Source organism: Castanea sativa, chromosome 7 (assembly GCF_040712315.1).
Source record: "Castanea sativa cultivar Marrone di Chiusa Pesio chromosome 7, ASM4071231v1".
NCBI lineage: Eukaryota > Viridiplantae > Streptophyta > Magnoliopsida > Fagales > Fagaceae > Castanea > Castanea sativa.
In genome coordinates this window covers 15,833,725-15,850,999 of record NC_134019.1, presented here as the reverse complement: position 1 = coordinate 15,850,999, position 17,275 = coordinate 15,833,725, and the positions used below count along the sequence as shown (strand labels likewise).

Below are 17,275 nucleotides of genomic sequence, written 5' to 3'. Positions count from 1 at the left end.
CGCTCAACAAGGCGACTAATGAGAATTCTTTGCCCCACCAAAGTTTTGTTGTCATTCTCCGGAACGCCAAAACCAAGCAACTCCACGCACAGTTGCCTCCAATTCCCATCCACCACAGTAGTCGGCCCAACCAAGACCTCACCGTCTATAGGAAGTCCAAAAATGACCTCCACATCTTCTAGGGTGATTGACATCTCACCATGTGGAAGATGGAACGTATGAGTCTCCGGCCGCCATCGCTCAACTAGGGCCGATATTAGGCAATGATCTATCTCTCCGGAAGGGACCCTAAACAATCCTTCTAACCCCACCAACTTGATAATATCAATCACCCGATTATCTTGCATCGTTATCTTTGCCATCTCCTTAGCGCGACCACGGCATGTAAGTGAGCCCGAGTCCTGTAAAATGGATAAAAATTATAGCGGTCGTTAGAATTAGATATACAACTTTCAAAGAACTTGCTAAAAGTCAAAGACAACGTAAAAATTAAAGCAGTTGTTAAAACTAGATATTTCACCTCGCCATTCCAAATGTCCTCTGATCGATGATTTCGTTGTCGCGTCAACAATGAAGGATCTTCTCGGACCAGGGCGCACAATCTCTCGGCTCCTCATCGATCCCACGCACCATACTGCAAAGAGTGCAACAATATTCCACCCCATTACGTCTTCAGAAATAACTCTAAGGTAACATTATTTGATGCCTCCTACAATAATTAAAAAGATACTAAGATGCTTCAAGTGATTGAATTCTAATGGTAATAAGTTATTTGAAGAAGGTGTCCAAAGAATGATAATTAGGTGGAAAATTTTGATCTTAAGCGAGAGAAGCTTGTCTAGTGCCGACCAAAAACCACTTTCTATCCCCTGAAACATTTTTAATAAAAGGCATTCCAAGTAAAATAGTATTTTAACGGTATGTAAATATTGTCGGTTCATGACCCATTTTCCAAACAAATCAGACCACCATCAAATTCTACATAATAAGCTTCTCATACTTACTAAGGGAAATGGGGACGGTAGGAGGACGGATGGTCATAAGGTGCACATGTAGTGTATATCACTCGGTCTAGTTACTAAAGGGAAAGAGAAACAAAACACTAACCAGAAATTCTCGGGACAGGTCAAAGTGATGCTAATGAGTGAATCTATCTACTAATAGACATGGCAAAACAAATTTCCAAGACCGACAAGAAATTTTTTTTTAGGGAAGCAATAAATCTGCTTACTACTTATATCAACCTACTTGGGTAGTAATGTGGAGTGAGACCACATGGTGCGTAGTGAAACTGCTTCATATCAAATAAAGCTTGACATTAAAGTGATTTGTCCAAGTGAATCTTTAAGCCATGATTATTTGATGGCTGAAACTAAAGTTTCAAAGAACAATTTAATGTCAATCGAGTCTGAAAAATGGTAGCCTTTACAGGGATCTAATTCTAAACTGGTCTAAACCAACACATACTGCATAAATGTGAACAAATTTGGCAGTTGAACCGACAAATCTAACCAATTTTTTACATTTACTTTTTCATTAGCTAATGAACTAGTTCTCGTCCCCAAACCAATGACCTACATAGCAAGTATGAATATTGCTACTACACTTCCCTGCAAAATAAGATACTCAAAAACCCAAAATTTATCTCACTAAGGTATTTCTTTTAAGGATATAGAATCTTCAACCAAAAACTACAAACAATGACTTCAAAAAAATTGCGGGGCCTCTTAAAACTAGACCTAATTTCTCACACCTATTAATTCAAATATAAATCCGATCAAGATTGGTAGGAAGACTAAATTGTGACTGTCCCTTATGACAAGGTTATGACAGGGTTATTAATAAGAAATAAATTATTAGTGGAAAAATGTTAATAGCTTTAAATAAAGGGATGTTCACATTGTGATCGATGTAAATTAGCGCAGATCTAACCCAATTGTAGTCGAATTAAAAATAATATTACATGGTTTAGGGTGTTTAGCCGTGTACTAATTGTATATTTCATTATGTTTTTCTCACATCTTATTGCTGCTATTTTGTATTTGGTTGGCATCTACTGAATTTATTTTTGGCATATGACCAATGCCATTAAATCTCTATACAGTAGGAGAATAGAACTTGTGATTTAGGATATCAAAGCATCTCTAAGTTCCAAGTTTGATTTTAATTTATAAAATAAAAAATTTGAAACTGATGCAACATAATATAGAGAAGAACAAAATAGTAATGAATTGGTCCAGATGCAAGAGATCTTCCCCTTACCATCTAATTGAATCAATACTGGTTATTTCACTTTAAAAATTAAATTATCTTAAGTTTAACAAATTTCAAGACTATAAGCAAGTAAGCAACCAAAATTCATCTTCATTATTATTTTCAGTAATATTAAGAACGGCCTTGTCAAAGCACATAATGTACATATGCCAACCAAAAAAGCATAATCTACATATTGAGGATGGTCATAGTCATCAAAACCAAAGATGGAAACAAGGGCATCATAGACATTGAAACATTAAGACAGTGAAATAAATTAGAATGAAAAAAGCTCTGAACAGTAACTATCATGTCAATCTAACTTGCCAGGCAAATGGCAAGCTATCCATAGAGTCTCTATAAACTACAGCATTATTATGGCATGATTTAAGGATGTATCAATTAACCCACTCACATGCCAAGATACAAAATTTAACTGTTCAATTCTATTTCACATTAACTACTATGATCCCGCCAATGAGCTCTAGCTCAATTGGCACCTCCTTCCCTTGTAAGTGCTAGGTGGAGGGTTCAAGACCCTCGTAACTTAACAAAAAAAAAAAAAAAAAGACTCCTGATCCCAAAATATCTTTTTGCTTATATGAAGTCCATAAGTAGAGAAAAAAAATCTTATTAAAAGTCCCGTAAGACACGGCTTATACATATAACTAAATCTCCATCAATACCTTTTCGGATTTCGGTATCCTTGTGCAATAGATATAATCATTATGTCCATTACCAAATGATTTATTGTGTTTTCAAATCGTCTTATATTTGTGTTTAGTCAAATATGCTCAACTTCTCCTTATTAATGATTAAGGCGGGAAAATTAGGCCTTGAAGTGGAAGATTCCAGGTAATGCATTTCTACGCCCCATTTTGCATATTGCAAATGGTCGTATGTCAACCTAAAGATAAAAGAATATATTATGAACTCAGAATGTAGCAAACAATTAAGAAAAAATTTTCCTTTTCTTTTTTACTAGAAAAATGACTCAAAACAGTCAGTACAATTCATTCACACTAGATAGCTTTTCAATATAACTTTCTAAATTTTAACTACACACAAACCGATAGTTAAAATTAATGAAACCATCTGGACCAACTTCATAGATACACCCAATTAGTTTCAAAGCTTGTAAGAGACAATTTCACAAACAAGCTTCCATGCAATAAAAATCAACATTTGAACTAACTTAAAACAGACACCTACTACCAAACCCATACAAATTCTTGCATTTTATGTCCAAATAAAGCAAGAACACGAGATGACAACCCATAAGCATAGAAGAAGACTAGCAAATGGAACCAACAAGAACTAAAGGAGAGGGGAAAAAGAATGTTACTTGCTGCAAGAAGTTGAAGTTGGGTTGCTGGCTGGCAACGATGGTTTTGGATAGGTGGATACCATGAAATGGAGAGAAGGGAGAGAGGCTTACCGGCGGTGTTACGGCGGACCGGCGGTCGGTGTAGCAGCGGTCGGTGTAGCAGCAGCTGAGAAGCGAGAGAGAGAGGGTTCTGAAAGAGGAGAAAGAGCGTTTCAAAGTGACAGATTGAGAGAGAGCGTTTGAGAGACTGAGAGTTGAGAGATTGAGAGTACTGAGAGTTGAGAGACTGAGAGTTGAGAGATTGAGAGTACTGCTAGTACTGAGAGTTGAGAGACTGAGAGTTGAGAGATTGAGAGTACTGAGAGTTGAGAGATTGAGAGTGTTTCAGTTACGCGTTTGAAAGGTAAAGTGGGGGAAAATTGTGTGGATTTCGAGTCTTATAAACTCGATTTCTACCTGGCTAAATTCCGACAAACCCAATAACTCGAGTTTTACAATCTCGATTTTTAATACATATTTCGAGTCTTATAAACTCGATTTCTACGTGGCTAAATTCCTCCAGGTGGAAACTTTGTCCACGTAATCGAAGAACAAACACGACAACTCGAGTTTTAAAAACTCGAGTTTCAATTAAATCTCGAGTTTCTAAAACTCGAGTTGTTAGTTTCCCACATACTTTCCAAACCCAGCCAACTAACGAAATCATTTGCACAGTAACGTTATTTGGAAAGGATGTTCTGTCACTGTCAGTGATAAAATGAGAATGGAGGGAAGTGAAGAAGAGGGGTCAGACTCCTTAGGCATTACTTCTTCTGCTACAATGGAGGACACGGAATTGGAACTGGAAGTGGAGAAGCAATGGAGGCTGTACGAGGCTTACAACGAGCTACACAGTCTAGCTCAAGAGTTCGAGACCCCATTCGAGGCCCCCGCGGTGTTGGTGGTGGGTCATCAGACGGACGGGAAGAGCGCACTGGTGGAAGCACTCATGGGTTTCCAGTTCAACCATGTCGGCGGCGGCACCAAGACCAGGCGCCCCATTACTCTCCACATGAAGTATAACCCTCTTTGCACCCTCCCTCTCTGCCGCCTTGTCTCTGATTCTGACTCCACACTTGCTGATGAAAAGTCTCTTCAACAAATTCAGGTCACATTTCTTCTCTATCTCTCTCATTTTATATATATTTTTTATTTTTGATAATTCGATAGTTACAATGGCGGAGGGATGATTTGAATTCTGATGTCATGGACACACTAAGAGGTGCTAAACCAGTTCAGCTACAAGGGTCTTGACGGAAACTATAGTTTTTTTTTTGTTCTAAACTTTTCACCCATTTACAATGTTACATAAACTATTACTTTGCACAATTGACATCCCAATTTGAAATAATTGTACCAATGTGGGAGGGGGAGGGGTGAGGACATGTCAACCAATTGAGCTACAGACTTTTGGTGAAAATACCCTTATTAATTTTTGTCTAGTGAAATCACACTCATTGAGGACTAGTTGCTCCAGCAGATTCAAATAACATTTTTTTTGGGAAGGGGGGGAGGGGGGGGGGGGGGGTGGTTCTCATTTACAAGATGCCTCAAACTATCATGATTGACAGTTGATTTGAAAGAAATGTATCAATGTGCCTCGTGTTGTCTAAATTAGGAGTTAAATGAGATGGAAATTGAATGTAATTATAAAAATACCCTTATTGGTTGCAATGAAAAATCGCAATTTTGGTCTAATTTCACTCTTAATTTAGATGGTTTGGGGTAGAATGGTACAATTTTTTGAAATGAGGGTGTCAATTGTGCATTGCTTGGGGGAACATGGTGAAAGTTTATAATATAATGTGTCATTTGCCTTCTTTTTATTATTATTTAAAATTTGTTAGAATTCTCCAATTTGAATTGGTTATCCATGTGAGAGTGTGATTTTCTTCTTGTTATTGTTCTGTAGGCCTACATTGAAGCTGAAAATATGAGGTTGGAACGCGACCCTTGTCAATTCTCAACTAAGGAAATAATCATTAAAGTGGAATATAAGTATTGTCCAAACCTTACCATTATAGACACTCCTGGACTAATTGCTCCTGCTCCAGGTCGAAAGAATCGAGTGCTACAGGTTTAATCCAATACACTCAACCACTGTTTTTCTTTTTAAATAAAAAATTTGGATTGTAAGGGTGATTGTTTTTGCATTCTGTTGTTGGCAGAGTCAAGCTCGTGCAGTGGAATCCCTTGTGCGAGCTAAAATGCAGCACAAAGAGTTCATTATATTGTGTCTTGAAGATTGTAGTGATTGGAGCAATGCAACTACACGTAGGGTTGTTATGCAAGTATGTCCCTTTCTCATTTTGTTCGTTTTTTAATTACTTTACCCCTATAGTTGTATACTTTACTTTGCACTTAGTTTGATAAGGACATTAAGGGAGAGTACTCTAGGACAGCAGATCATCTTCATAGGAAAAGATAGAAAGTAAAATTGAAGTTGGAACTAGAAATAACCAGTTTCTAGGCTTAGCAGTGCAAGAAATAGTCTGATGAATTTTCATTAAAATAGATGACACAATGTTGCCTAAAATGACTATTTAAGAGACTGTTTGTACTAATCAGTAAGATCTCATCCCTTCTTTAAACATTTAGTCACAGGAATCTTTAAAAGAGCATGGACCAAAGAATAGCTAATAGGAAAAGAATGAAACTAAAACTATGACACACATAGACTGGACCCATGCTAGTCAGTGAGAGGACCAAGCGAACTTGTGTGTTCACTTTGCTTTAGACTTGGACGCTCCTGTATCTTGCATCCTTCTCAAATGATTTTATCACCAATCAATCTCCTGTTCCTACCTTAAACTAGTTCAGTTCACCTTGCTTCTACTCATCGCAGCAGCCCAATGGACAATTTAATTGGAATTCTAATAACAAGTGCAGAATACTCTCAGGGCTGGTATTATAGAAATGACAACAGTCTTCTTTTGCTTGGAGTTATTGAGTTTGCAATTATTTTGTGGGGCAAGTCACAAAGAAAAAACCATGAATATTATCCCTATTCCTAATTAAGTGAGCCTACTACCTTCAGGAAATTTTTTTGCAATCCTTCAAACATTACAAATTTGAATTTAGTTTCCAGTTACACATCTCATAGAAAGTGTATATATCGATGAAGTTGTGCAAAAGCTTGATAATATTAATGATATTCTACAGATTGATCCTGAGCTTTCAAGGACAGTAATTGTCTCGACCAAGCTTGATACAAAAATACCCCAATTTGCCCGTTCTTCAGATGTGGAAGTCTTCCTTTCACCACCTGCATGTACACTAGATGGCTTCGTATTGGGTGATTCTCCCTTCTTCACATCTGTGCCTTCAGGAAGAGTTGGTTCTGAACATGATTCAGTTTTCAGAACAAATGATGAGTTTAAACAGGTTTAGTCTACAACTAATCGACTTATCTAGCGATTCTAGTCTGTTGAAGTTTGAATGGTAGTGTTAAGACTTCTGAAGTTTTGCCATATTCCTATAGTCTACCTGATGTTATCATCGAATTTCCTTTACTTTTGCAGTTTGTTTTGTTGGTTCTCTTACCTTAAGCTATTAAACCAGTTATGCTAGACATATACATTTTCAGTACTATGTTTGGTCTTTTTCTAGAAGGAAAAGTATACTGTTGGTCTTTTTGCATCAAATGGGATCATTCAAATTGCTTATACATGATAGTTATAATCATTGTTCTGTCAGTGTTGGCTTCTTTATCTGCTTTGATGCTATTTAGTCAAGTATGCTGTCTGAATGAAGCATTATTCAACAAATTCAAGATTTGCTATAAGAACAAGTTAATTAGGTTAATTTTTTCCTGAAAACTGCAACAGTTCACTAACAGCAGAAGGGGAGTGATGCTTCTAGTAGCATGATAACCCATATTCCTTTGGAAAATAGCATTCTGCATAGTTCTAAAAACTGAACCGAACCAGCTTGTTCAATGATTTAACTGTGTGCTGGTCCTATCCACACTCAAAAACTGAAAAAGTCAACCATCTTTCAAAACTATTCAACTGGTCAAACCTCCACTAGAACCTGTTTTTGCATTGCTTCTTTTATCGAGGGAGTAAATGAGCTACATAACAAACTCAACATTGAAAAGAATGTTAGACCTGTATAAAAGCTAGTCTAAACATTCAATGCTCAAAGCTCGTGATGGAATGCGGTATTAATAAAGGAGGATGTATAGCATTTTCTTTCATCTTCCTAATATGAGTATAAATTTATTTTATATATAGTATTTAAAATTATTATTTTAGTTGAATAATTTATGATTTCAATGGTCTGACCACCGGTTAAACCCTAGTTGGTTAGGTTTGATTACAATACAGGGAATCACTCCTCTTTCTAGTTTTTTGTCAAGTCGGGTATTTAATGTAAAGGGCAAGATACAATATCAGTACTCACTTGTGATGCTTCATTCCTGTGCAACTATTACCAATAAATACATTGTAGATAGTTACAAAAAGAAAAAAGAAAAAAAGAAAAAAAAAAGACATTTTAAAGCTAGTGAGGAAAGCTGTGATCATCAAAGCTTTACAGAAAATATAATTCATGTAACCAACCCAAATAATTGTCAAAGATTTAATAATCAATTGTGGTTGACATTTAGTTGAATTGAGCATAGAATGCTTGTTGGTTGTTTTGTACATGTGAGGTGTCTATTGTTGTAATATTTGGATATGTGAATATGTTAAGGTTATTTGTTTGTTTTATTTCTAATGTTGTTCCAAAACATGAGTGAATTTTATAATGCAGGCTATATCCTTGAGAGAGGTGGAAGATATTGCATCTTTGGAGGAGAAGTTGGGCCGGACACTGTCAAAGGCAGAAATAAGTAGAATAGGTGTAAGCAAACTCAGATTATTCTTGGAAGAATTGCTTTGGAAAAGGTACATTTGTTTCTTCATTTTACATTTTATTTTTTGCCCCTATTCTAGTCAAAGTACTCTAAGTTTTCCTGCAATATTCTGTGGCTAAATATTTGCAAAGATTATGCTTGCAAGGTATATGGATAGCGTTCCACTGATCATTCCACTTCTAGAAAAGGAGTACAACAGCACAACAAGAAAGCTGAATGAAATTAATCGGGAACTCAGGTCTCAAGTTTAACTCATAAAACATTTTTTTTAGGGTAATTTCAGTAACTTACCCTGAGGCTTGGGCTAATGCCAATCAAGTCAAAGACATTTCAAAATTGACCAACTTGGTCCTTAAACCCAATTTGGTCTTTAAACACTGTTAGTGCCGTTAATTATTCTAATCCCTCTATTCTCTCTTTCCTCTCTCTTGTCTCTCATCCCTCTCTCTTCTCTCTCTGTGTATGCCAAACCCAGCCATAGAACATCAAGCTAAGTAGCTAAAACCTTCACTATCCCTACACCTTTCTTTTGCACCAACAACAGGTTTTTGTAGTCACCCACACATTCCAATCTTTATTAATATAACCCATCAAAAAGCTGTTGATTTCTTCAATATAACTATGTGGGTCTCTGCAAAACCTTCAATTGCTAACATGGATTCACTTTCATTTTGCTAAAAACCTCCCAACAGCAGGTTTTGCAGTGACCCAAAACGACACCCATAAAATCAATCTTTATTAATATAATCCACAAAAAGACTTGCTTTCTCCAATATAACTTTGTGGGACTTTGCAAAACCTTAAATTTTAACGTTTCCTCACTTTCTTCTTAATTCCACCAAAACCCATGTTTCCTCACTTTCTTCTTAATTCCACCAAAACCCATATCTCACTCTCGTTTAGTTTACCTTAGCCTTCACAAACAACCCAAATTTATTGTGGTATCCATGCACTCTGAGAGTGAATTAATAAAATTAAAAATACCCAGAAAATCACTGAAGCTATGAAGCTCATGGCTTTTGCAAAGGTTCGATAAATGAGAGAGAGAGAGAGAGAGAGAGAGAGAGTGAGAGAAAAGAGGGGTTAGAATAATTAACGGCACTAACGGTGTTTAGGGACGAAACTAGTTTTAAGGACCAAGTTGGTCAATTTTGAAATGTGTTGAACCTAGTTGGCATTAGCTCAAACCTTAGGGTCAGTTACTAAAATTAATCCTTTTTTTAATATTTGTTTGTTTGAAGGCAATATTAGACACAAATTTACATTTTGGCTAAATGGAGCTTCCTCCTTCTATAATAACGGTGTGGAAGGTGAAGTCGTGGGTTCAAGACTCACTACGTGCATGTGTAACTTACCGATAATAATAATAATAATGATGATGATGATGATGATGATGATGATGATGATGAGGATGATGATGATCATAATAATAATAATAATGATAATAATAAATGAATCTTTTGTTATAGTTTTTTTTTCTTTCTATTTATTAATCTTATTTTTATGTGCAGTACCCTGGATGAAGTAAAATTAAAGGAGAAAGGACGAGCATTTCATGATCTATTCTTGACCAAGGTCTCAATTAGGGCCCTATCAGTCCCTAGTAGTCATATTAATTATTAGTCCTGTCACATGCCAATATCTAATTTCTGTAGGTGGCTTCATATTCCTGAATGTGGACAGAGTCTGGCAATGGAAAGAGGGTGCATGAATTATTCAGGAAATGCTAAGTTTGTGGTTGGATTTGTACTTGAAGAGTACTTTAAATTCCACATAATATGAAATATATTAATAAAGAGTTCCTCCATACAGCACACAATGTATATATTAAGCACCAAAAAAACTTAACAAATAAAAAACTAAAAAAAATAAAAAAACAACACCACAAATGAAATGTGAAAAAAAAAAAGAACATTTTCAATACTATTGGCATGTTTAACACCCACATGCACTAACATATCTATCTCCGATATTGGCATTGCTGATGTTACAATATTATTATCCCTATTCACGGTTATCCATTTGAACTAACAATGCTTTATTACTCAGTTGTCGTTGCTATTGAAAGGGACAGTTGTTGCACCTCCAGATAAATTTGGTAAATCATCTTGATGTTGCTTACCGTGGACAACTTAAAACATATAATTGATATTATCATTATACTCTCATCATTGAAACTGAAATTACACTTTACATTTTAATGTTTTGTCATTTTCTTCTCCTTCTGCTTTGTTCAATTCTGAACAACCAGTGTCTTTCTATTATAGGCGAAACACTACAAGATGAGAGAATTAATGGAGGGGCATTTGTTGCTGCTGATGGTGTTCATTTTCCTCACAAGCTAATACCTGTAAGGCATAGAATTGTCTGACATTAGACATTTTTATGAGCTGAAGCTTTTATATATTTCAGTGCCACATAACTCAACACACGTTACTTGGCTGAAAAGCTATTTATCTCTCTTTTATAGTGTATTTTAGTGTCATATTTTTTTAATATTTTCCTATTTTGTTTATATTGAATACTTGTTTCGTCTGTTCTTTCTATGTTAATTTGGAAGGAGCAAAATGGGCAAAAGGAGGGAAAAATGATGTGGGGGAAAGTTATGAGGAAAGACATGATTATTAGAGATGTAACTTGGGAGATTGATCCTAACATGGTCGAGCATCATGAAAAATTCATGTAGCTGACTGCAATTAGTTGGGATTAAGGCTATGTTGAGAGAGTTGAGTTGCTTTTATAAATTCTACCCTGTAATTTGTCACTACCTGAGGATAGACTAGCCACATTTGTGTGATTCCACAAAAAGACTAGTCATGATTTGGTCATATCTTTGTTGTTTTTTGTTGCTGTCTCTTGTGTTCACCATCATGAACACCTTGTTTTTGCTGTTTTCGATTTTTCTTCATGATTAATATGATTCTTATTACTTATCAAAAAAGAGACAAGTCATGATTTGGAGTTTCCCGTAATTGCTTATATGGCTTAAGTCGACCTAATATATACTTGTTGCGAAACTCAGTACATGCTTGCATGATGCTATCACATTCCCAGTTAGAGGTGACTTCCATTCCAAATCCCAAGCAGGGAAATCTCCCTCCACTCAAATCCATGAGGTTCTTGTTTGCCACATATGTTATCCAAAAGGACTAGTCACAATTTAGCTTCTCGTAATTACTTGTATAGTTTAGATTGACCCAATACATGTTCAATGTGAGATGGAGTACTGTATAAGTATGTCCTAATTGATAGAATTCAATGGGTCCCCTAATCTATATAGAAAGAGATTTTCTTCTCAAAAATACTAATATGTGGATAAGTATTTAGTGAACCTTTTATTTATCGAATGATAAGGTTTATTGTTCCACAAAATTTTTAGATTTTCAAGAAAATTCATATAGAAGGGTTTCATTTTTGTGTAGAATGCAGGTATGCGTCTTTATGGGGGTGCACAGTATCACCGTGCCATGGCTGAATTTCGTTTTGTAGTTGGAGGCATTAAATGCCCTCCAATTACGCGGGAAGAAATTGTAAATGCTTGTGGTGTAGAAGATATTCATGATGGAACAAACTACTCAAGGTAATGATGGTTTTTTAATTTCATCATGTATGTGGGTTTTTTTATTAGCTTGTATAAATATTTGTTTTAATTTTTCTAACTGTCCCTTTTCTTTCTTCCTTCTTTTTGTGAGAAATCAGGACTGCTTGTGTAATAGCTGTTGCAAAGGCTAGGGACACATTTGAACCTTTTCTTCATCAGGTGATTAGTATTATTACCTTTCAATATTTTTCTTTTTCTTGACTTTTGTGGTGTTGTGAGCTATGTCACATGCAGTGGAATAAAGCTGTTGGTGTCATGTTTTTGAAAGTATAATTCATTAACAAAATTTCAGTGGTAGATTAAGATATTTGATAGAGAAGGTCCAGAGGGTGAGAGAGTAACATATGCCAAAGGGAGTGCCTTGTGAGAGTGACACCTGTCTTTAGAAGAAGGGTGGGCTTACTCTCTTCATAACAGCTATAGACTGCTATATCCCTTTTATGGATTTATTGTTTCTTAATTGCCAATATTTACTGTAAAGCATATATCAGCTTATGGTGGATCCATGAAAATTTTCCTAAGCTATAGCTGAGGTCATGAATAATATTCAATTTTTTAATTTTGTATTTATAGATTTTGAGATTTATTGAAGATGAGAAGATAAAACTAAAGAAAGTATGGGGATAATATCCCCTCCTAGCGTACCTGTTTGAGTGGGAAGTAAAATTACCTGGCAGTGTAATCTAATTAATTAAATTCATAAACCAGACTCGAATTCTTTGTGGGATTTAGTGTTATAATGACTTAATATTTTCAAGATATTGTTTTGATGATCATGATTGTTCAGCAAGATGTACCAGATAAGATTAGATTTTTTTCTTGTCATTGAATTAAACTCCAAAAGGGTATGTGGATGATTATTAACCCCTCCGGTAATTTAGGATCTTATTCAATGGCTTAATGTTGGCCAAAATTTTGTTTCTATTACTATTTTGAAGTAGGTTTTGAACCCTTAACATTAACCTACACTCCTTATGGAAGAAGGAAATCCATTTGAGCTAGAGCTTATTGGCATTTGTCAATCGTTAGTGAGTCAAAAATTTTCTTTACCAATATCTCTTATTGTTTTGTTTTGTTTTTATCCCCGTCTACTACATCTATTCATGTTATTTGTGAATGAGATTGACTATATTCCTTAATAATTACCCTTTAAAATAAAGATTTGTGCATGCATTCATTGAATAGTTTGCATAATTTTTCTTCTTTCTCACAAATCACAAGGTTTGGTTTTTGGCTCCCTTATTGTTGCTTTCTCTCAAAAGCTAATATTTCTCACTTTCTGGTGCAGTTGGGTGGTAGACTGCTGCACATTCTGAAGAGATTGCTTCCTATCTCTGTTTATCTTCTTCAAGTATGGGCCCTGTCTGTTTGTGGATTGATGGCTTTTGTCCCTTATGTTTATAGACCACATAAATATCATTTTTTTAATTTATCCAAAATTATAATATTATAATTTACTCATCCTTTATTCTTTGGTTTCAACAGAAAGATGGCGAGTATTTAAGTGGCCATGAAGTGTTTCTCAGGCGTGTTGCTACTGCCTTTAACAACTTTGCTGAATCTACTGAAAGAGCTTGCCATGAAAAGTAACTGGTTTCCTCTTTTACAATTATATTATTTTGATTATATCTTGAATTTTTATATTTATAACATGCCAGTACATTATTCTCATAGTTATCATAAGCTTTAGAAGGTAGCAATGGCCCTTGTCTTGATAAAGAATATCTGCTTTAAAACATAAAAATAGATGTCTGCATTTATAAAAACCTTTACAGTTACTGAACTTATAGACAACGGTGAAATTTTGAGCATGAATTTTTTCTTTTTTATCCTTTCTCCAACTATTCACTACCAGGAATTAATTTCTTGTCAATTTCTCAATTTCTTAATTTGCAAAAATTTACTTCTTTGGCAATATTAGCGTAAAATGTCAGGCATTGTATCCATGTTTTGCAGTGTTCTCTAAAGTTTTTGTTTTTGGACGTACACTGCAAAAATGATGTTTTGTGCGTTGGAAATAATTATGGAGCATTAGAGATCAGCATCATATATGTTGTGAAAAAATATACTGTCCACTCCTAAGACAACTCTAGGAACTCATCCCATTTGGTCATCTCACAATTAGAGTGGTCCACCCACCCCATTTGGTCACCTCTAGAAAAACAACTACTGATGTTGGATTTGAAAGTATAATAGCTATATTCCCGCCCATTCTAAGGACTAGATTCCATCATGCGACATGTGTTGTGATGAGGGATCTGTCAATTGGGAAAAAAAATGTGATGATTTCATTTTAATCCAAACCATATGGAGGTTTAGTGACAGTTTCTAAAAAGCTAAGGAGGTAACTTAAAGTTACCCCTATCCACAAGGATGTAATTTGTACTCATGCATATTTTAATTCTATTGATGGTGGTGTACATTGGGAAAGAACCTGAAAGTTTTTTGTTTCATCAAAGAATATCCTTGGCTCTGTCTTTTCCACGCTTTCCATATGCTCAGTTGTTCATAAGATGTTTTAGGATATTGTGTGTACATGATGCTTATTAAAAATCGTCTGTCATGTTTGCCCCTGATATCTTCTCTCATTGTTCAAAATGTTTTGCTGCAGGTGTATGGAGGATTTAATAAGTACCACCCGTTATGTCACTTGGTCCCTCCACAATAAGGTTAATATAGATTATTTGTGAGGCATTCAAATGCCCATGAAAATAGCCAATCCAACCCCTCTTGTGCTGCATTTTAAATGGTTTTGCTTTCTTTTTTATATTAGCCTATGCTAAGTATATAACCATTTCTAGGATTTTACATAAGCATGAATAACTTTTTTTCTTTTTATTAATTTTCATTTTAGTCACTTTAGTGATGGGGTAATTTTGTTTGCTTTTTTATTTTATATTTTATATTTTGATTTTGAATTTTTTTGTTATTTAGTTTCTACGTTTATGTATATGTATATGTATATGTATGTGTTTGTGTAATTTGAAGTTTTTGTACATGGAAAGGATATATTTGTGCCTTCAAATGCTAAAGAAAAGAGTATTGCCGTTGCATGTCTGCACATGCCTTCATATGCTAATGGAATAGAATGACATCTCACGCATGTGTACATAATATAGGCTTTTGTATAGTACATATGGAGAGGATATTTTTATGCTTTTGAATGGTAAAAAAAACTGAACAAAACATGATTTATTTGTTGCGATGTGACTCTCAATAGCTATATTAAAAGCCAAGAACATGTAAAATGTAACTAGTTTCTGCAATTTATTTGCTCTACTAATCATGTTACTGTTGATGTCAATTTTTAGAATCGGGCTGGGTTACGTCAATTTTTAGACTCATTTGGAGGAACAGAACAGTCCAACACCGGTTATAATCCTTTGTCTGCTGGTCTTTCCCCTGATTCATCATTGGGATCTGTTGCCTATGAGAAGCAGGACTCTAAGCCAAGGGCAGATGTAAAGCTCAGTCATCTGGCCTCGGGTACTGACTCAAGCTCTTCTATCCAGACAACAGAAACAAAGTTGGCTGATCTTCTAGACAGTACACTTTGGAATCGGAGGCTTGCTCCATCATCTGAAAGGATTGTTTATGCTTTGGTACAACAGATATTTCATGGCATAAGAGAATATTTCTTGGCATCTGCGGAGTTAAAGGTTGGTTATATATATCCTACTTTCTGGTCATTGCTAGATTAATTCAATGGAAATAATAACAACTGAGTGATGAGGGAGACAGTGCTAATTGGATGATGGACATTTCAAGCATGTTTCTGAATACTAACATTTTATTTTATTTTGTCAGTTTTGCTTGCTTTTATTTTCTGCATTTTATTACATGTCATGCTTCTGTCCTTCTGTAGTTAGTTTTATTCCCCCTACTATGCTGTTTACTAGCTAAAGTATATGCTGATTTATCACAACTTGCTGGTGAAACTATATTTACAACACAGAGAGGAAAAAAGATATGATTTTTAAAAAATATTTTGATGAATTCTTTTCTAGGCCTTTTTTATTTTCCCATTATTTCTTATTTGTTTTTCTTTTGCAGTTCAACTGCTTCCTTTTAATGCCAGTTGTAGACAAGTTGCCTGCACTCCTCCGAGAGGACTTGGAATCTGCTTTTGAAGATGACTTGGATAATATTTTCGACATCACTAACTTACAACATTCATTAGGCCTGCAGAAGCGAGATACAGAGATTGAGCTGAAAAGGGTATTGCAATTATCTTTCCTCATCTTTTTCCAAGACTGTCAGTCTTGGTATTTGCCCTTTTCCTCTTGTTTGTTTGACCAATGTGATAGTGCTTTCTCAGATTAAGAGGCTTAAAGAGAAATTCAGACAAATACACGAGCAGATTAGTTCACACGAAGTCATGACAAAGCCATCCACGATCTCAACGAAGTGACCCTGATCCAAAATGCTGCAGATGCAGAAGTGTGAGATGACATTATTCATTTGTTAGTTTACTGTTGACGCTTCTCCATTATATAATTCTGAAAGAAGAATGATCCAGTAGTCATTACAGGAATTTTTATAAGCATACTATATATGAAGTATCTTTAGTTTGCTTCTTATTATGCTACGGGTTAATTAACCTTCAAAGTTAATGTCAATGCTGATTTAATTGTATTCCCTTTCATATGATTCTTAGATTATAGAATTTCACTATTGGATAATAATATATCAGTAATATTTCACTTAGGAACTCAATTATGAGTGAAAATGAAGTATACATAAGGGAGTAAATGGCTGCAGATTAGGTTGTTTTATTCTGTGATGACTAGTCATATTTGTAACTTTGATGACCCAAAAATTTTATGTGATTCTTTCACTTTTGAGCAACTTTAAACACTCTTTTTTTTTCTTTTCTTTTTTTTTCGATTTTTCCCCCAGTTTTATGAGTGCCAATCTATAGGGTAATGATCAGGCTGTATGCCTTGAAAATGCAAGAATAGGCCTACCAAGTTTTAGATTGTTGTTAATTTGGTTCCTGTGTTATAAATTTGAGCACTGTTGATGCAGACAGGATGGGTAGGTATGGACTGGAAAAAAGAACTAGGCAAAATCTAATGTAGAACAGGGGTCTATTTTTTCATTTGTTACATTTGATATTTTCATGTAGTTTTTGTAATTTTAGAATTAAAATTTTATTTCCTTGATATAGGTGTTTTTAAGGGTTTCCTCAAAAGGA

General features: G+C 35.1%; 1 protein-coding gene across 1 annotated transcript; it reads left to right on the top strand.

Annotated features, from left to right (window-relative positions):
- The first annotated feature begins 4,324 nt into the window (after positions 1-4,324).
- LOC142643625 (dynamin-like protein ARC5) lies at positions 4,325-16,721 on the top strand. Its single transcript, XM_075818320.1, has 17 exons — positions 4,325-4,727; positions 5,532-5,696; positions 5,788-5,910; positions 6,782-7,003; positions 8,375-8,508; positions 8,623-8,715; positions 9,989-10,052; positions 10,527-10,575; positions 10,745-10,827; positions 11,900-12,057; positions 12,177-12,237; positions 13,367-13,429; positions 13,564-13,664; positions 14,690-14,747; positions 15,390-15,737; positions 16,132-16,296; positions 16,397-16,721. The coding sequence occupies exons 1-17, from the start codon at positions 4,338-4,340 to the stop codon at positions 16,487-16,489; spliced, it is 2,370 nt and encodes a 789-aa protein (XP_075674435.1). The 5' UTR covers positions 4,325-4,337; the 3' UTR covers positions 16,490-16,721.
- The last annotated feature ends 554 nt before the right edge of the window (positions 16,722-17,275 follow it).